Source organism: Athene noctua, chromosome 11 (genome assembly GCF_965140245.1).
Source record: "Athene noctua chromosome 11, bAthNoc1.hap1.1, whole genome shotgun sequence".
Lineage (NCBI taxonomy): Eukaryota > Metazoa > Chordata > Aves > Strigiformes > Strigidae > Athene > Athene noctua.
Genome location: NC_134047.1, coordinates 17110852 through 17132166, shown reverse-complemented (window position 1 = coordinate 17132166; position 21315 = coordinate 17110852). Strand labels below are relative to the sequence as shown.

The 21315-nt window shown below is 44.3% G+C and overlaps 1 protein-coding gene across 2 annotated transcripts; it reads right to left on the bottom strand.

Annotated features, from left to right (window-relative positions):
* Positions 1 to 412: 412 nt before the first annotated feature.
* On the bottom strand, positions 413 to 19555 carry VGLL1 (vestigial like family member 1). Of its 2 annotated transcripts, none has more exons than XM_074915118.1 (7): positions 19403 to 19555; positions 17239 to 17302; positions 16207 to 16436; positions 15207 to 15623; positions 13024 to 13083; positions 11303 to 12359; positions 413 to 512 (listed from the first exon to the last, which is right to left on the bottom strand). In XM_074915118.1, exons 3-6 carry the CDS (start codon positions 16415 to 16417, stop codon positions 12319 to 12321), a joined length of 729 nt encoding a protein of 242 aa, XP_074771219.1. In that variant the 5' UTR covers positions 16418 to 16436; positions 17239 to 17302; positions 19403 to 19555; the 3' UTR covers positions 413 to 512; positions 11303 to 12318. The 2 variants fall into 2 exon arrangements, with proteins under 2 accessions (XP_074771219.1, XP_074771220.1); XM_074915119.1 differs by having other exon boundaries at positions 15207 to 15506.
* Between the last annotated feature and the right edge of the window lie 1760 nt (positions 19556 to 21315).

The window sequence follows — 21315 nt, the reverse complement described above, 5'->3', positions numbered from 1 at the left end:
TAGCAGAGTGTGCTGTGTCTGGGGCAGTCATCAAGATCTTTGAAAAGGGGACTCAGTTTTTTTTTCTTTAGTTTTGCAAGGGAAGAACATCAATGGAACTGAAAGTAGGTTCACACCACAGTGCCCACCCATGAAAAACTTTAATGAACCGCAAAACCAGGCAATTGCACAATCTTCTTCTAATGTTTACCAGGTTAATTTTCCAAGCACTGGGTTCTGCTGAAAACAGCCTCAGAAGAGTTTAGTGGTAGAAATGATCTCTTGGTCTGCTACTGCCAGAAAAAAACACTGAGCTTAACCTAGAGGTTAGAACCACATGATTCAAGTCTCTAAGAATGAGCCCTACTGTTCAATTAATCCTGCAAGTGTTTCAGTAGAAACCTGGAGCTCTCATATCACCTTCCATTACATACCTGAGTTCAAAGGCAGGAGATGTAGAACAAGTTTTCCTCCCTGCATGGCAAGGATGGACAGGCATCTCCCAGGAGGATGGAGCTTGAGTTTCATGATGCCTGCAAAGAATCATACGGAAAGGCCATATCTGATTAACAGTAGACAACAGGCCTCTCTTAGACCCTATTATGTCCTTTTAGCCCATTTCAGGAGCTGTCAAACACTGTCCTTACCAAAATCCAGGCCAAGTTCTCCAGGTTCTCTTTGGTCATGGCCAAAGGCACCATCACACATGGCATCCAGCAGAGAAGGCCGGTAACCACAGACACCACCACAATGCCTGTGCCATGTTCCTTCTTCTACGAACCTCCTAAAGTAACTACCTGCTTTTATTAAACCCCCCACCGAAGTGAAGTCAAGGTAAGAAGCAAGCTGTAGTACTCTCTCTGAAGAATGGATGTGTAAGTTGTCTTGGCCATGCCATGGGATCTGGAGCTGAAACTATCCCTGCCCATAAGGGATGGTCAAGGCCAAGGCTGTGTGTACGCTGAGGTATGCAAGTCCAAACCCCACCACGTGCACACATCGTGACCCGTGTGAGCTCACCTTGATGCAGGGACACTTTTCCAGGTCAGAAGAGGGGTAAGACCAGAGAGCTTTGCAGTGACAAATTCCTTCCTCTGAACAGATTTCCAAAAACCCTGAGAAATCCCTCTCCAGCTGCATATAAGGAGGAAGCACAATTTACAACCACTTTGCACAGGTGAGGACATGCCGAGCCCTCCTCTCATGGCACAGGAGCAGCAACATGGCCTGGAGGATCGTGGGGCATCTGCAGCCTTTGCTCCTGTGTCCTCACAGCCTGTGGATAACCAGTGTTCATGGGATGGGACAACTTTCTTCTCCTTCCTAGAGGGAGGAGGAAATTTCTTCCCTAACAGCTGCCACTATGATACTTTGCAATATGGTGGCTTCTGCTGGGTGGCAAGGTGCCAGAGAGTCATTCATAAAATTATGCCTCAGGTAGGATAAAGGCTAGAGCTCTGCATGGGAAATGAAATGCTCTTGAAATTACATAGCTGTCCTGGGGATATTAACATACAAAATTAATGAAGAGCCCTTGAGCGTTTCATCCATCAGCCCAGCACACAGCCTTGGTGAGCACCAAGCCCCAGTACTCAGCAACTTTGGGATGTGATTAAGGCAAGGGAAGAACTCAGCAGAAGTGAAGTCTGAATCACTGTGTCCCTACAAAGTTTGGCAGTGGCAGGGCAGAATTTCTCACCTGAATTGGCAGCACACTGACCGAGAGTTTTGGTTCCCACACATGGCGTTAGAGGATGTGGGATGGGGCTGCATGATGCTCAGCACACACCATTACACGAGCTAAGGGCTGGATTATGGTACCATCCCAGCCCAGCTGGAAGTGGAGACAGCAGGCATAAAAGCCATCCTATACTAAGAGCAAAGATCCAAGAGCAGCTGATAACCAAGGAAATTAAGGACCCACCTTGTGCCCATCAAAGTTCATTTGTAACCTCCTACACTGGTGATTGCATCCAGGGAGCTGCATTTAGGAGAGACCTGTGTGTGATGCTGTCCCCCACAGCAGCCCTCAGCTGGGAGCACCACAGTTTGGTTACCCACTGCAACAGAAACACTTCTTTTCCCTTGTTTCACCCATCTGTCTGATCCTTGCCGAGCTGCTCTACAGTTTTCATTTCCTTAGCAGTGGGAATTCACTAGTTTCACTGGTGTAATACAGTAATGTAGCACTTCTTCAAGCTAAACCTGGTGGGAAGTTTTCCTTCCCACATTATGCCGTTTGACGGCAGCTCTGGGACACAGCACAGCTCCCCGGGAAGCAGCAGTAGCTGTGGGAGCAGGGACCTTTGGAAGAAGAGCTGGCTTGCATGCAGTCTGTTACTGCCTCCTTTTGAGGACTAAGACATATGCAAAGTGCTGTGCCTGGAGTATGTATGACCTTTGCATCATCCCTCTTCCACTAGGCGTTGCAGATGGTTTTTCCAAATATCTTCTTGTTTTATCATCAGGCAAAAAGGTAGTATTCATATTCGTTTCCTCAATCCATATTCTTGTGTCTTTTGCTGGCTATACAACAAATGCAACAGTCTAAAGATTGCAGCAGAGCATGACAAATGTTAAAGTCTCTGGGATCAGTGAGCACCTTTTCATTCTGGGCATCCATGCAGCTCACGAGCCTCATCCCGATGGAGCCTCCTGGAATTACCATACAAGCATCATGACATGACATTTGTCACTCAGGAGCTAAACCATGTATCTACCACAAGTACCAGCAGCGTGATGAATCCACACACAAACCAGGGACAAAGTTAACTGCGTGTGTGCAAACACACCGCATATCCTCAGGCATGCAAAGTACAGCTAACAGCATTAATAATCTCCAAGTGCTGTAATACACAAAAGCAGCCCGAGGTGACCCTGGCTGTTTGGACTGTTGGCACTCTCCTTCTGTCACAGCAGTGGAAGCAACACAACGCAGGAGATAAAAAGAAATATCCTGCAAAAGGGAAGAGAGAAGCAGCATTTGCATAATCTAATGACAGAGGACTATGCAGACATGGTGAAAACCTGTTGCAGCCAAAACATATATCTAATGAAGCAAGACCGAGTGTCCTTCCTGACTGAGCCATACTGACACAGCTGGATTTCCCAATTTAGGAAGAAACGAGTATACACCTGAGGAAGAAGAAATGCCCATCGTCTGGCCCTGCCATCCACATGCCAGCAGCACCCAAGTGCAATGCACAAACCCAACACACCATGGAGTGTCACTGCAGAATTTGCAGATCACAGACAGCAAAATCACCAATAGGATTTTTTTTTTTTTTCAAAGAGATCAGCTAGGATTTTTTTTTTTTTTTTTTTTTTAAGAGAGATTTAGGGAGGTCCAAGCTCTGAACTAGGAAAGAAACAAAGAATAATGGATTACATTTATCCAGGGAGTACATGGCAGCACTAAGCATTCAGGAAATGCAAGACCAGACTAATTTCCTACATGGGAAATAACAATATCTTCTTTCATGCCATAAAGACTTCAGGCTCTCAGTATTTTTACTTTATGCCAGACAACTGAAATAGAGCTACTTGAGTTTAGAGCCACCAAAGAATTAGACTGAAGTTACTGAAGCCATTGCTTTGGCTGAGGTTTCAGAAGGGCTCTTAAATACAGAAACAAACCAAATCCAAAAGCAGTCTTGTGAGAAGGGCCCTTAGTTTGACATCCAACCACATTTGGTCAGTGAAAACCTGAACACTGACAGTTTATCAGCCGCACAATTTATCCAAACCTGCTTCTCAATAATCATAAATCATAAAAGTAACTGTCAGCTGAAAGGCAGTCTCAAGAACACACATCAAGAGACAACATAACAGCTTAAAAAATCCTGCAAAAGCGTAGAATGATTTGACTCATTTAATTGCTTGAATCAAGCCAAAATCCAATTTAATAACACCCTTATATACAAAGAATATGTCACAAATAACGCATCAACAAAAATACATTTTAACACAAAGAAGTTAAACTGGTTCTGTGGCAGATGCTCGTTTACATATGTATTGATTTAATTACAGATTTCTCTCCCTCCTTTCAAGATTGCTAAAAAAGATTCAGAACATAATTCCAGAACCGCTCAAACTGAGCCAGACTGACTAGATGTACTAATTTTTTCTTTTGGTCGTGCCTGCAGAGATGGTGCAACATTCCTGCTCTTATTGATGTAAACAAAGTCGGAGGCACAGGCTCCGGTTTAAGCCACAGCTTAAACTCCTAATGCACCGCTGCATGCAAGGAAGCTTGTATCTGTCTTCATAAGCATAAAAGCCATAATCAGGCCAGAAGATCCTTGCGTTTGCAGTCTGCGGTAAAGCAAATTTCTGTGCATGAGAGACGAGGGGGATGGATAGACGAGGGGAAGAAACCTGGCTCTAGGTTCCCGCGCTCCCCAGTTTGCAAAGCCACATTTTTCCCAGGCAAGCAGGAATGATAGAGAAAGTTCTTATTTCCCTGAAACCCCTCCCTTTGCAAGTGTTTCTGCATGGAGACAGGCAGCAATTCTCATTAGTCACTGTTACATGGTTCTTTTGTGCCCTACAGCCTGTCAGTGTGGGAAACCTGCCTAGAATAAGACCAGCCTTCTGCAGCCCTGTCAGTGCCAGCACCCTGCAGGATGATGCCAGAGCTGCTTCCCAAACTTATTTCTCACCAGTATTTCCAGGCTGTTTTCCTGTGTAAGTAAGGAAAAATAAAATTAAAAAAAACCCACTTCTTTTTGGGATAACACAGCCTGTAGGCAGACAGTGGGTTTCTATGCAGGGAGGGGGCCACGTCTTGCCCCCGTGCTGGGAGGGGGCTGTGCAGGGATGCCTTGTGGGATGACGATGCTTGGTGCATCCCTCAACTCGCTGCCTGCCCATGCCCGTGAGCTCTAGTGTGGTTTTGCCTCCTGATCTTCCCCATGGTCTCGCCGTCCCAGGGGTGTTCTGTGAGACAAGCAGTCTGCAACAGCATGTTTTGAATGACAGACCTCAAAGCCTCCTCATCAGACCCAGCTCATCCTCCAGCCCTGCCTGGGCATTAATCACATGCTGTTGGCAGCTTAGCCCTGGCTTGGGGAGCGAAGGAGCCCTGCTGACTGGCTCTGTTCAGTATGCCACCTTATAGATGATGCATATGGATTTTACTCCTTAAATCCACCTAATAAACTGATTACTCCATAATTTTTATTTTTTTTTTTTCCCCCAAGAAACAGGACAAATAGTACAACCCTGCTTCTGGTCCTACATATTTGGACAAACCCAGAAAAACTGTCTAAATCACCCAGGGCAGTTGTTGGGCAGTTGTTTCACGCTCTGTTGGCAAATGTAGAGGTCAGCGAGAGGTGCTTAGATCCTGCATAGAACAGAGTGGAAACACCCCCTGCCCCAGCCCTTTTACTCAGAGTAAATCACTCACCTTCATGCTACACGGAGACCTTGGGCGCTGTGTACCCGCAACACGGCGTAGTCCTTGATGCTGTTGTTTTAGCAAAGTACCTTTAAAATACGTGAGCAAAATAATGCCAGGCTGCTCTTTGCACACTTACAATCAGCAGTTATTGGTGCAACCTGAGGCAGGGGAAAAAGAGTATTTTGATGCTAATCTTTTCTTAAAACATGGCACAAATCCAGCACCAACAAACAATGTGTGGTAGGTGGAACTGTGATAGTATCACATCTCAAGACAGCTTGATTAAAGCCGAGAGATTTTCCTTAAAATCTACTTATTCTACCTTGAAAAAAACCTCCTTTATGTATAAAAAAGTCCAGCTGGAGGACTTTCCTAATTGCCCATCACGTTTAATTAGCCCTTGTGTTTTTCTCTGAAGTGATTAGAGTACAGTACCCAGATTGCACACAATGTTCCTCAGGCTGGTGAGCTGCACATGGCAACTTTTGTTAAATACCATTTATCCAGCACACACTTGAGACTTGATGATATTGGGGTAGTTCACAAGAAGTAACATCATTCCTCCCTGCCCTTTTAAGAAACTGTTTTTTCTGCATTAACCTACACAAATCCAGGGGTCCTGGTTTCCAGAACCACAACCAGACTCAGTCAGACATGCTCTGTGAGGCCAGTAGCTGGATGAGGTCTCCAAAACCTTGAGACAAACAGACTCTCAAGGCTTTCATGGGAACTAATCCTTAAAGACCAAGAAAGGGTTGACCTTCCGCAAGGCCAACTCAAAGGATTGTCCCTTGAACCACAACATTCAGTGGTATCTGCAAGACTTGGGCCATCACCGAGGCTACAAGTAGGGGGTAACAGATGAAGCCCGTGAGTGTAGGGGTGCTTCTCTGCTGCCGATGCAATCACTCACAGCCGTCCAGGCACAGGGAGACAGCGTGGGACAGGCAGCCAGTACAGGAATATTTTAGGCTGTGCTCAGCTACCAGAGATGCCCTTTGGGTGTTCAGTACATTCAGTTTCCTTCCATCCGCTCAATTTGTTTTTTTCATTTGGCGGAAGGCTTTACCTAAAGTGACACTTCTCTTTGGTAAATGTACAGTATTGGGAGCTAATGTGAGTGAGTCATGATGCTGAACACAGAAACTTTTTGTTTTAATCATGGGAGAGAGCTGTTACTTTATCCCTTATCTCAGGCGCAAAAGGTCTTAAGCAATGGAATACTGTTGTATTTCAGTATGAAATACTGCTCGATAATATTTATATAGCCAAGTACTGTACCTAGCATTTGCCAGGTGGAGAGAGAGAGAGATGGGGAAAACACAAATCACTCTGCTCAGACTCAAACCCAGAGTCTGCAAAGCCCAGGCTGGTGGGATGGGGCAGATATGGGTAGAGAGGTGAGAATGGAGATCAGGGTAGCAGCCACCTTTCTGGGGGGGCAAGGGCTTTGTGGGGCCACTCTTGCTCTCAGGAAGCACTGTACCCCACTTAACTCCCACCAAGAAACCAGGCTGCAGGGGCAGCGTGAATCAGCAGTGTGGGTGCTGATGAGCTCAGCTGTGATCACAGGGATTTAGAGGGGACCCGGGGATCTCTTGCTGGACCGTGTTTTGGGGAACACCACATTTGAGTTGGCTCACAGCCGGTTTGGGTCAGCCAACTCAGTTACGGCTCCGGCCACCTGAAAGCATCCTGAGCTGGCCTGGAGAGCCCCATGGCCCCATGCTGCAGCCCAGCCACTGACTTACTCCCCCCCACCCAGTCACCTTCATGTGAGTGACCCCTCAGCAAAGAAATTGTGATCTGTATGATGTGACCACAGCCGAGTTGCTTGCGCAGCACTATTGCCAGTGCGGTAACACGCAGCCCTCTGACATGGTGTGTGATACTGAAACGAGGAGAGCATCCACCTCCCAGCAGCCAAGGCACCAAAACCACCAGTTTGCACCAGTTTTCTGCTGAAATCCTCCAAGTGTAACAACATATGATAACTCAGAGGGGAGTACCGAGGTCTCAGTGGGTCAGCAGCTAAGTGAATTGGAGCCCTGAGCCCAAAACATGCAGTGTTTTAAACCAGACAGGACAGGAAAACAGATCACAGAACAAAGTGGTGCAACAAACGTTTTTACCCTTCCCAGGAAATCAGCTCTTCAATATTTCAGCTTTGCCTTCATTTGCACCAAGGCCACACAGTCACTTAGCCATAAATCTGCCCAGGGGGAAAAGAACTCCAAACAAATAAACAAAAAATATGCAGTAAGGGGCATTTTTACCGACAGCAGCTTTGGAAAAGCCCGGCAGAGCACTGTGCTCCCTGAGCAGAGGCACTGATGGGGCGGGCAGGTTTGGCTCTGGTACCCCTCCTTATTGCAGCCTGGGTTCCTCCTGCCCAGCGGCAGGGCTGGCAGCCTGCGAAGCTCTCCAGGCTGCTTGGAATGAAGCAAGCAGAGCCAGCCCTTCAGAAAGGGATAGAAAGAGCTTGGCTGCTCTTTTCCTGGGGAGACCGGGAAGATCATGCACCCAGGAACAAGGAGATGTCACGTTCATGAGTGAAGGTGAAAGCCTCTCTGGCAAGCTTCTGCTCTCTATGCTGGGGAGAAGAATGCCATGAACTCACTGGTTTCTTACCCAAAACTATTTGCTTTCTTCCATGTTTTGAAAACTTTCCTACATGAACCACTTTTGATACTGTTTTTCTAAAAAAAAAAAAAAAAAAAAAAAAAAAAAGATTTTGAACACTTGCAAACATTACTCCTATTTCCTCACCTTCACAGCATTGCACAGGGCACAGATCACACCTTTAGTTCAGACAACAAATTCACCAGTGCCAAGATGCTCTGGACAAATCTCAGCCTTGCTGTGTGACTCTAGTCCCTCACCAGGAGCAGGACTGTCCTGCTTGGCAAAACCTGTCAGAAGACAGGCTTAAAAACTGCAAGATGGTAAAAAATTCCAGCAATGAGCAAGTGTTTACCAAAGGCTACATGCCACGTGGGTACGTGAGCTGTCCCTTTCTCACCTGTGATGGGACAAATTAATTGATACCTGAATAAAAATGAAAGCAACAGCAGCTTGTGTTCCCTTCTCTGAAAGGGATGAGGGATATCGGTTCCAGGGTGAGGGCCACCAGCTATGACCATTTTCCCGGGTGACATTGCTGTTGGTATCACTGTGAGTTGGTGGTCCCCTGGCCTGGGGCCAACCAGTCCTCCCACAGTGGCTCCAGAGACAGCCCAGCTCCCCAGCGGAGCGTTGCCACCTCCAGCCTGAGCGCACATGGGAGAATTTGTGTTTCTTTCAGCAGCTCATCCAAATCAGGAATAACATAAATGCAAACATACTGCCACATCTCCATCACGTTTCTGGGACGTTTCAGAACTAGGCTGACTTCAAGTGAAGAGCTAGGCTGATGGGGAAGAGGCAATAAATGCCCAGAAGGGGCTATATAAACCATGGCCAAGTTACCCAATAGCATTCCTGCCCCCACCTCCCCTTTTTGCTTTTTTAAAAACTTTTATGTTTTTCTTTAATAGCAAAAGAATTTCTCTTGTTTGTCATTGCAGTCTGGGACTATTTTTAACACTACTAATGAGTGACTAAAATGGGGTGGAGTAGCTAAGCCAGCTACGCTGCTCCCAGCCACCCACAAGGTTTATCTGGCCATCAGAGGAGGAGCTGGACCAGGGCCATCGCGCACGAGAAGGCAGAGCAAGGCGCCTGCAAACACAAGACATGCAGAAGAAAATGTCTGTGTCCTGGGACACGCATGGTGAAAACAATGTGCAACAGTTCCTGCAGCTTATTAAAAAAAACCCCAGACTCCTCACAGGGTAGGCACGTCCGACACTTTAAGTATGTTTCTCCGCATTAATCTCTGAGCAGGGCTCACAGAGCATGTAATTTGCATCTCATCTGCCCATCAGGAAAAGATAGGAGAAAAACCATCTGTGCAAAGAAGTTATTCCTAGACTAAAGCTTCAGAAATGGTCCCCAGATGAATGCAAATAGCGGTTTCCCGCAGGGTCAGTAAATTACCCAAAAATGTAACACATGGCCCACGTTTGTCCTTCTGTCCTTTGGTCTCTGCAGAGGTGTGCTTGCATTCGGGGAGTGGAACCTGTTGAAAGGGGTACATCCCGCATCCCTTCTCCTCCCGCCATCACCAGGATTGCTGCATTCGGAGGAGGAACCGAAAGTAACCGTGGGAAGCACCAGATGGCAGTTGCCGAATGCAGCGCTCCGTCTGCCAAGTCCTTGCGAGCAAAAGAGCGCACGTACTCAACGGGAATGAAGACGCCGTCATCAGAGCACGACGGCAGGATGGGGGACGCAGCGCTAGCCGCAGTGGAAAAGCAAGAAACACTCCAATCTGGACAAACATTGTAGAGGAATATATATGCGTATATATATGATATATATGTATATAAAAAAGCCTACACAATGTGGGGAACTGCTGTAGAACGTTCAAACCTCTACTGATACGAAATCGTTAGAGGCAAGTTGCACTGACGGGTTGACTGTGTTTATTGCAGAAGAAAATTAAGATGCCTACAAACCCAGGCATGTTCTGGGTTGTTGCAGTGGTGTAAGACAGAGGGCTGGAGCAGTAGAGGCTCTGTCCCCCAGCCCTCCACCCCAAGATCATCATTCTTCTAACCCCAGGGAAGAGAGCAAGCACTCGTGTGCCCAGTGTGGAGCCCGGCACCGTGGCTCACAGCGCTGGTGAGGGGGGTCTGAGATAAGACAGCAGCCCTTGGGCTGCCCAGGCCCTTGTTCTCGTTCCCCAGCCTGCTGCCCAGATGAATAGCAAGGACACAGCCTCGCCAAACCTTGCAGCAACGGCTCAAAGTGTCACCGTGTCAAGGCACTGATGCCTTGTGTCCCTGCAGTAAGTGACATCCATTTAAAAATGATGGTTTTCTTCCCACCCCCCCCATGTCCAACACCACTTGGTTGATTCACCAGAAACATGGGTTTTATAAGTCACCTTGAATATTCCCAGATGTGACATGCGCAGGACCAAACCGTTCCAAGAAGCACTACATTTTTAAAGCATTTAAATATAATATGTCTTTTCAAATGTTAGACAGAAATGAAAGCATCTTCCTTCAGGAGGGATGGCAGAGGGAGACAAAAATATTTCACTATTTTGAAGCAGTAACTGCACTGGAACTATAACACACATAAGACAGGTGTACGGAGTACAGCTTGGAAATATTTGCTTTGGCCCATAGAGGAAGTCAGATATTACCATGCAGCCTTAAAAATCAGGGAATTAAGAGATTTGGAATGACAAAAGAAACCTACCTGGAGATTCATTCCCAAACTTAAAAGAGAAGAAAGGCAATTTTGTAGAAATATTAAAAATTAATTATTTTTCAGTGCTTGTCTGTAGGGAGACAGGATGTTGGTCTACCTCTTATTAATTTAGTTAAAATAGTTCCATTTGCATGTGATCTCAGGTTGGTCTAGCTCATGTATATGCTAGAGCAAACTTGTATGATACAAACTGGGATTTTAAAAATTTCTTTTTAAATCAGTACCATAAACAGCTAAAAGTTGCTGAACTCAAGTCATTTATAAAATTATACAAGGTGTTATAACTGAAGTAGACCAGTGGCAGCAGAGATATCTGGTGTAAACAGAGCCACAAACACTTATAGTAGCTAAGAATTTCTCCTATAAATCACAGCCCTAAGATCTCAAAGGTCAGATTTCCTTAAGCAACTGTGTAGAGTGGTCAGAAAAATTTAATTGTGCTCCTTTATATTAAATTAACATACAGCTAATGAAGAAAGAAAAAAGAAACCCAAATCTTTTTTATCCTTAGGATTTACAATAAAGGCTAAGCAGTTTCTCTTCCTGCAGGGATTACATACACAAATGTAAAGACCAGTCACATGAGGCTTTACTCACAGTAGCTTCAGCAAACATATTTGCCAAGGGCGAGTGGTGAAGCAAGGGGGAATCTGGACGTGCAGTAGCAATGCGCAGTTCACGGCTGCCGCTTCTGCTGCCCAGAGGAGCATCGAGACCACCCCCTGTTCAGCCACTCCGAGGTCTGTGGGATGCAGATACTATGAAGGGATTGATTTTTGCTTGGTCAGGTGGCCAAGCCCTTCAAGCTCAATAATTTAAAATTCAACCCCACAGGGTTTATTTAGAAAAAGAACCTTTGACACCCACAGAGAGGCTGGGAAAATAGCCCATTCTCACCTCCAGCTTTTTGCTCAGTGGTGTTTTAATTACATCCAACGAGGATCCAGATTTCTTCTCAGATCTAGTGTTAATTCACTGGTTTTTAGAGGATAATTATACATTACAAGGGCAAAACAGAGCCTTCAGACATATGCATATTATATAATTTCTGAAGAACGTCCCTGTGAATTGCAAGTATGGTTACAAATTACTGTAATTCCAAAACACAAACGTGATAACATGCTTTGCTGACCTGTGGTTGTCTTGAAGTCTCTTCCCCATGGGCTAAGACTATTTTGAACAGTATGGAGATACCAAATCAAGCTGAGAAGCTGCAGCACGGAATTTATGCTAACTGTATCCCTGCATTTATCAGTTATCAACTGCATCGATAAGAATTGTGCTTCTTATCAAGAGATGGTAAATGAATAAACACGGAAAGATTAAAAAGTGCTGAATCCTTTCAAGAGGGCTACATGAAAAGCCTTAAGTAGACAATATTTCTTCACAACAAACATACTGCCAGGTTTAATACCACAGCTATTAGAAATTATTTACTGAATAGGAAAGGATGATTTTTCATTCCCCGAATAGTAAATAGTACATGTATTGTTCCAACTGAGAGAAAAAGCACAGAACAGTTGCAGTTCATTTCTTCTTGATTCACAGTTGCAAACAATAAAAGTTCACCACAAGAACTTTCTCTTTCAGAATAAAGTAGAAACATCCAGTTGCTAAAAATACAAATCTCGTCTTCTGTCATGAATCTGAATACCTGAAAGACAGAGCAGCATCAGGACAGTCAAACAGCATAGTCCATGAGATCTCTTAAGGTGTTGTGCAAACAAAATTGCACCTTTGGGTCTGATGCAAGAGGGCCCTTACTAGAATAACCAGAATGACCCATCCAAAAGTATCCCCAAAATATTGCACATCAAAGAACCAAGATCAGGGCATGACACAGTCTCAAGAGACTAATAAATATATGGAAGCCTGAATATTTTAGGAATAGTTTCTTAGAACAAGCCTCCTAGCAGCGTGGTGAAAACGGCAGTAATGGTAGCACACAGGTCCAGCAGGGACCTCAGCCTGAAGCCAGGTGCTTGAGAAACAAAGCAAGAGGTGTCCTATCTTTCTGGGAACTGAAACTTGGACAGCCAGTGCAAAACAGGCATTGTGAAGTGGCAGGATGATGGCATAACCACAAAAACTAAGGTAGATGGAGTTAGAAAATAATATATCTCATTTTAATAGAATGTTTTCCCTCTTCTCAATGTAGTTATGGGAGGTGGTATGTCTATCTGGGTGAAAAACAAGCTTTTGAAACACAGTCTGGAAGCAAGCAAGGCAGCATCTTCAATTCTGCATGCATAAGCAGGGCAGCTGTCCTTCATAGGTGAGCACTGCTTTGCTCCATACCTGTTGGTTTGATTACTCACCTGCAGTGGCATGGCTTACACTGGGATTTTCTGAGCCTTGGTAAGAGCTTGCTTTCCTCTCTTCAAAAAAAATAGAATACTGGAGATGAGCAGAGATTCAACATAGAGCTAAAAGTAGACAGTTCCTAAAGAAACCTTGTGCTTTTGCAGCCCAGCCTATAGCACAGGTGCTGGGGAGGTCTGTGCTGTCTGGCAGAGCAATATACACTTCCATAAATATAAATATCAGCTGTTCTTAAACATGACACAGCACAACGAGAAGTATATTTAACAGACAGAGCCAAGAAACAGGGACTCCCACAGCCAGACTAGATGCACACATCCTAGGGACTTGCCAAAGACTCCCTGTGAACATGGGCCAGCCGTTTCTTATCTGTTCTTTTGGGGTTTCTTGATAAGCACACGTATGGCATTACACATGTGGTGTTATGAGGCTCCCCAAATGTTCAGAAAGGCCCTGTAAACATCCTGAGAGAAAAGGCTTTAATTGACGATGCCTGGGGAACGTTGAGCTGTTTAATTTCCTTTCCAAATTTTCCCCACTCATTTTGTTTCTGAAGTTTTGAAAAAAAGCCCACTGTTGTTAGCACTCCTTCCCTTTTTTGATCCCAAGACTAGTTTCATGAAACATCTCCTTTTTTGGAGCAGTCAGTTCCTCCTGGTGCCAAGCCTTGATAAGCTCACATTGCCCCCTTGGGGGAAGAGAGCACCTAACCTTGTTCTTAAATTAAACCCTAGAAGTCCAGACAGTGTCTTTAAAGTAATTAGACTGCCATTTACTAGCTGCAAAAAGTCTAGTGTGCGTGCCTGTCCAACACATACCTACAGTCTCAGCTAAATCTATGTACCATGAGCAGAAAGTTTGTATTCCAGGTGAAGACATACACACTCTCCTTTTCCATGCACAGACACAGACAGGCATTGGACACTCTAGCAGGAATAAGTTCACAAAACACCTACAGATGGGGGTCCTCATAACAAGACAGCTTCAATGTAGCCTCAAAAGAGGAACTGTGGATAAACCTGATTGCAGATATAAACAGTAGTTCTAGCCCACATTCTGCCAAATTTCTACTGATGCAGATTAGACACTGAGTAACCAGTAGGTATTTCACAGCTGGTTATTTTTCAAAACCTAAGACTCAGGATTGCTTCTTCACATGCCCGGTCCTTTTTATCTAGAAGCACCAGCTAGGACGTGCTGTATTTTTTCAGCAGACTCCCTAAACAATTTCACAACCTTTTTTCTTGGAGACCAGTGCCAAGCTGACTATGTGGGTAACGCCCAGGAACAGCAATGCAGGTGTACCCTAACAGTGCACCAGGGCTCTGGCCAGGAAGCTTGATCCCACAGAGCTTCTCGGAGGCAGAAATTACTCACAAGGGAGCAATTTTATCCATCAGACCTAGATGCTGTGGGGACATAAGCTCCCAGGAAATGGACTTCAGTCACCAGTCATCTCTCTTCTGTGTGCTGGTAGTACCTAGGATTGGAATTCCTACTAATTGTTAATAACAAATGAGCAACAATCATCGCTTCTGTGTGAATTGCATTGGCTCTGGGAAATGTACTGCAGGGAGCCATCACAGCCTTTGACACGCAGGGCAGGAGGGCTTCATGGCAGGCAGCAATAAGCTGGGAGGCAAGGCCAGGCTGGCCTGCCAGCCCCTTTACCCTAGTCCTTCCAGCTGCAGACAGAGACTGGGAAGGGAGAGAAATCCCTGGCCTTTCTGGTAAGGGCCGCAGTTTCACATTCTGTATTCAGAATATCAGTAAAGCCTCACACAGTAAGATGGGTTGCTCAGGGCTCTTACCTGGCCACCCCTTTCTGGTCATAACACAGGAGCACCCAGTACACATGGTGCCACCCTACCTGCTACTTATAAGGTAGAGATTCTGATAGCACTGTGGATAATGTTCATATCCACTTAAAATATCTCCCTAATGTAAGCCAGAAGGGAAAATATTGTGCAAGTGGGCAATGCGTATTTTTGATTAAGCTGTACTATATAGCTAATCAATCCCAAGTACCACATCACACAGCATATGGGTTAACTACTGGAAAAAATTTCAATGAGCTGGGCTGAAGATGGCTCCAATTTAAGAACCTATGAACAGACTGTATTATTTTGTCTCTTTACAGAAGATGCCATCAAAGAATAAAGTGATAGTATTTCCTTACCTCCCCCAGGAGCTGAACTTTGACTTATATTTTGTAACCTAGCAGGTCCAGTCATACAAGCAGAACTTGAGTGTTGCTTCATGGTACATTCTTGCATGGATGTCAGGCACCTTTCCTGCTGCAGGAGACCAAGAAGAGAACCGTATTTCCTGTCAGAGATCGGTTCATCTACCGTGTGCAGGTCAGGCAAGGCATGATGATACACCGAACTGGTAAGACTGGGAGTCCCAATCGAAGGGAAAGGCCATAAATCTGCAGGTTGAGTTGGATGACTCCTCAGAGCTGACGGCTGGTATTGGCCTGCCATACCAACAGCAGAAAAATTCAGACCAGAATTTGACATGCTTGTAGCAGAAGATGATGGGTATGGTTTGGAGCAATGTGAAGAGAAATTCCACTGATGGGAAGACATGCTATCTACTTAAAAAGAGAAAGAAACATCTGAAGTCTCATCAATTCTTCCTTTTTTCGCGAAGCAAATTCCAATGGACTTCTAAGAGAATGCTACCAGATTGCCTATTCATTTTTAAAGAAATATATATTCACTTTAGTGCTGATTATCTTAAAAATCAACAATAAATTCACACTAAAAGCAGACTAAACCACCACCCTGAATACTTTCAAACAAATATTGCATGTGTTTTCTTACAGGCTGTTAGCATAGGCAGGGTTTTAACAGTTGCAAGCTTAGACAAATATATTTTTGCAAAGACAACAAATTAAGTCACAACACAATGTGTCTGACAGTGATGGAGTCTCTTGGCTGGAAAATGAGGATGTGGTCCTGCCAACAGGCTCAGGTGGAGCTTGGAAAGAACCCCAGCAAACACTGAGATTTACCCCAGAATTCCCAGCTACATAATCTGGGGCTTTTCAAGCATGATTTTCTTGCTTTTTATTTGCACGCAATTTCAAATTTAAACACGGTGCATCTTAAATTTCTTAGTGAAAGCTAGTCACCCCTGTCTAACACCACGCTCACACACAGAAAGCAGCTCACCATTTTTCAGGACGACAGTCTCACCCTTGTGCTTTGTGCTCAGGTCTTGTGGGTTTTTGGCATTGCTTAGAGCTCTAGAAAAATGTTCATCTACCACGCTGTTAATATCCCCTTGGAAATATGTAAATACAACACTCTGAGACCCCCATTCTGTTTTCACAGGTTCTTTGTTTTTACACGGCTTTGGAGAGAGCTTCCTTGTTTCTTCCATTTTCAATAACCAACAGCCCCTGCCAAAACAAACCACACTGGTCAGAGAAAAACTATTCAACATAAAGTGCACAGTCAGTGGTGAGCCCATCTTCCTCCTGAAACTGGTAGGGCCAGAAGAGCTGTTACTAGTAAGATGAGATTTTTTTATCTGGGTTTCTGCTTCTTCCATGCAACTTTTCTTTACAGATTTCCTTAATATATACTTCTAATATAAAATACTTTAAGTATAAAACAAAAGGAGGAGCCATTCAATAAACATGCATTACATTTTTCAGAATTGTGATGGGAGTCCATTTTTCCCAATCAGACAAATCAAGTCCTATTTAACTCATTCACAGCAGTATATTTGCTGGTGAACAATACGTTCAATATGACTGTACAATATGCCACATTAGTAAGGGATATTGCATCTTCAAGCAGTGAATGGCTCAAAGAGGTTCTTTTGAATCATACTAACCTTGCAGCCATAGCATTGACTCTATTGAAAAATAAAACGGGCACATCTATTCACCAGCTGTCATTTCTCATCTGCCTTCATCCATCTTTATGACCCTGGGCTTAGGACCCAGTACTGTGCAAATATGCCCTGAGGATGGAACAGCGCTAAAAAGAACTGAAGCACTTGGACAAATAATTCAGCAGTGGCATTAGGCCTGGATGAAGTTCAGGGTGAAATTATCAAAATTATTTGCCCAATTCCAGTTTTTGCATTGTTCAGAAAACACACCAACAGAGTGAGGGAAAAAAAAAAAGGAAGAAAAAAATACCCATTGGAACTTAAAATAATAACAGCTTTAGATAAGGTGAAGTTTGAAGTACCTTGATCACTGTCAGCACAGACCTCCACAAGGAAAAGACTTCTGGGAGTAGTTAGTCACTTGACCTGTTAGTAAAAAGACACTCAGATTAAATTGTTGGAAATTCAAATTATGGCAAATTCAAGTAAAAAAAAAAATAAATCAGAAAAAAAACCCCAAAACAAACAAAAACCAAAAAACTTTTCTGTTTGAAACAACTTACCAAGGAACATGGTGGTTCTGCCAGCTGCTTAAAACTTTGGTAGCAAGACTGCTAACACACACACTGTAGCTCAATCAGAAGTTACGGATTTAAGGCAGGAATTACTCTAAAACAGTTTGCAGGAAGTCAACAGAAGACTGTAAGACTCCTTTTTGTTCTCCTTAAAAATCTCTGCTGCCACATATGGTAAGAGTAGGACAAGGAATGTCACTGCTTGTCCTGGAGAAGCATCGTTTTTACACATTTGTGCACTTTCTGGCCACAGGGGAGCTCGTTCTACAACCAGAGCTCATATGTTCTGCTGTAATCAAAATCATATTTAGCAACACTCAGGCTACGAATGCAGTGAGAAGTGCCTGCTGTTTCTATTCAATTTTCCAGTTTCATTGTCAGCTCCTCACATTGCACAGCATAATTAATTTACCTAGGTAGCAGAAAGAAGGCTGTTATTTTTCAGAGATGGGGGAAGCCTTCGGCAGATAGCCAGTTGTATCATGCAAAACCTTATGAATCATTAGGTTTGCGTCTCCATCCAACTAACCCTACAATACGTAGCATTGCTTAATCTATTTTGATACATTTATCTGATTTCTTTTCTAATCATAAACCCTCCAGTCTTCAGAAGCTTCCTAATAAACACTGCACTCATCTGTGCCTTGAAGGGTATTCTGAAGTATCTGCAAAGGCTGCCTCCACATGGTCTCTCAGTGTTTCTTACACATGAAAAGACTCTTCAAGGCTGCAAAGCCAAGTATTCAGACATTAAAAAATATGAGGATTAAGGTTATCCAGCCATAATCCATCCCCCTTTTTAATCTTAAACATTCATCTACAAAATTCTTGTCCATGTTTATCATTTGCTTTTATGTCTAGTTTTGCTTGTTAGCTCTATCTTGTTCTCTGTTCAGTTCTCCCCTGTTCACAATCCCTTGCTCAGCTAGCTCTAGTCCCCTGTCATCAATTACCAATTTGTGTTCAAACTCAAGAGTTCCTCAGTCCTCATCTTGGGATTTCTATTGTTTTGCCCATCTGGCATCCTTTCCCCAGCTCCAGCTGAACACAGTGGCAGGGAGGGGACAAACACAGCAGGTTAGTCAGCAGTTTGGAAATGCAAGTGGACACTCTGTAACAGTCATCTGATTCAGAAGAGAATCTTTCAGAACTTTAAAACTGACCAAACTTTCCCAAACATGGAAGACTTAAACCAAGAAACCTTCCTCCTGAGGTACGGGCACCTTCCCAAGGCCCATGAGGGAAGCAGGAACTAGCACAACCCCACCAAACAACTGGAAGAACTTCAAGAACAGGAAGAGAAACTATATTTTCCCAGTCTTGTTTTAGAAAGCAACCCACTATTTAAGTTAAGAAACTTTCTGGTTGCTCAGCTGGAGGCCCACACTTGCCATAGAAAATTCCAACCCAAGTGGTGAAAGTCTGGCAAAGTCATCAGCATCCATATGGCTGGAGAAAGGACTACATCAGGCCATCTCAATAGCAAGCAGCAAACCAGCTCTTCCTACACTGCTCTACCACTACACATCAACATACAATTTAAAAAGCATTAGCTCTGGCCCAGAGGTCTATTTTTCCTGTTCCTCACGCAGTGCAAGCTAGCTATTGTGCCTTTGTACCACTTTATTAACATGCTTAACTTGCTCATGACATTAACTGTAAGCTCTTTTAGCACTGTTTATTGGTGCGTAGCAGTTGTTATGCTTGTGTGAATTGTGACCACAGCAGTTACAATGCTAGAAAAATAATAGATTTTTTAAAAGAAAGAACAGTCATTCATCTATTTTTCTCATTTCCCATAAAAACCTCTTGTGCTTTCCAACAAGTAGTCATAAGAAGGCTGGATATAACCTAGGTTATATCTCAGTCCTCTCAGTGAACCATGTGCACGTGAGGAATCTAATGTCCCAAGAGTCAGGACTTAAATTTGGAGTACTGTGGTCTTCGTTACCTGAACTTCCCATTCTTCCGTCTTCCAGCAGAAAGTCTGCAAAAAAAGGCAGAAATCCTTCCAATTTGTGTCTGCCATAAACTGTTCTCAAAATATAGTAGAAGCGGACCTTAGGATGAAACAGATTCAGCTTGCTTCACACTGCTCTCAGAATTGGTTAATTATGGCAAAATAGTGCAAGTACTCGTCCAAGTTATCTGTCTTTCAGGTAGACAAGGATACATGCTCAACACAGGGTTAAGAGACAGGGCTGTTGACTGCTCACCACAAGTGACAATACAATATTTTTCACACTCCCCACCTTTACTAGTAGTATTGATTTCCCATCACTGTAGCATCAGACAGGGAACTCTGTTCTATTTCATGCAGCCCAAACCAGTTTTTAAAATAATTAAAATAAATTTCCACTTCCCAAACATGAAGCAATAATTTAACAAGCTGGCAGTCCTTCCATCTATCTTTCAAATAAGGGAACATCTGAGAAAGTCAGTGAACATATGTTGAAATTATCATTGAATTCTCCTACCTTAACTCCCTGCCACAAGCGTTGTCACACCAGTAAGATTTTCCAGCTGTGGGATGGTCATGCTGTGTCCAGCAGTTTGGGATCCGTGCCCCAGCACACTATGTGCCCTCTGCAGAGACTGCAGGAGGAGACAAGCAACGTTCATGAACTCCCTACATGCTTTCTAGCCTCTAGCTGCGCGTGAACTAGGCGTTTCCTTCAGCCTATCTGCTAAGAATGTATGAAATGCACTCCAACAAGTCAACCAGGTTAGGAGGTTTCAGGAATGAGGAAAAGAGGATTGTAAGTGGGGTTTTTTTATGACAATGTGTACACAATAAAGGAGACAGCGTCTGGACTTCGGAAGAGTTTAGTGTAAGATGATAAACAAGTTATGGCAGAGAACCAAACTTGGCCAGGGTCAGAAAGGATTTTCCTATGCCAGGTTATGGCATATTCAGCTTTAAGTGTGCATCTGCAAGAAGGAAAATGTCACCTGTCTCCATCCCAGATAAGCTGGATAACCAATCTTTCCTCTCTTCACTGGATCTGTTTAAATAACTGCAGAAATCTTCAGAAAATAAAAATATTGCTCTTGTTCTGTAAGGGCTGTAGCAAGAAAGAGGTAGTTTGGGGTTTTTTGTAGTAAGTTTACTAAAACTACCAAATTGCAGCCATTCCAGAAATGCTGAATCAGGGTCAAATTTGCCAGGCTCAGTTGGAAAAACACACTGGGGAACTAGAGTCACCAAACTGGTGACATTGTATTTTACACAGTAGCTTAAGTTTGTTTACTTACCCAGAAAGTAGGAGAGGACAATCCAATTCCTTCTGCCTAAATACAGAATCACAGAATCATCTAGGTTGGAAAAGACCTTGAAGATCATCCAGTCCAACCATTAACCTCACACTGACAGTTCCCAACTCCACCAGATCCCTCAGCGCTGGGTCAATCCAACTCTTCAACCCCTCCAGGGATGGGGACTCCACCACCTCCCTGGGCAGCCCATTCCAACACCTAACAACCCCTTCTGGAAAGAAATGCTTCCTGATATCCAGTCTAAACCTTCCCCGGCACAACTGGAGGCCATTTTCCCTCTTGTCCTATCATTTGTTCTTGCTTAAAGAGGCTCATCCCCAGCTCTCTGCACCCTCCTATCAGGGAGCTGTAGAGGGCGAGGAGGTCTCCCCTCATCCTCCTCTTCTCCAGACTAAACCCCCCCAGTTCCCTCAGCCGCTCCCCAGCAGACCTGTGCTCCAGACCCTGCACCAGCTCCATTGCCCTTCTCTGGACATGCTCGAGTCATTCAATGGCCTTTTTGTAGTGAGGGGCCCAAAACTGAACACAGTAATGGAGGTGCGGCCTCACCAGCGCCAAGTACAGGGGCAAGATCCCTTCCCTGTCCCT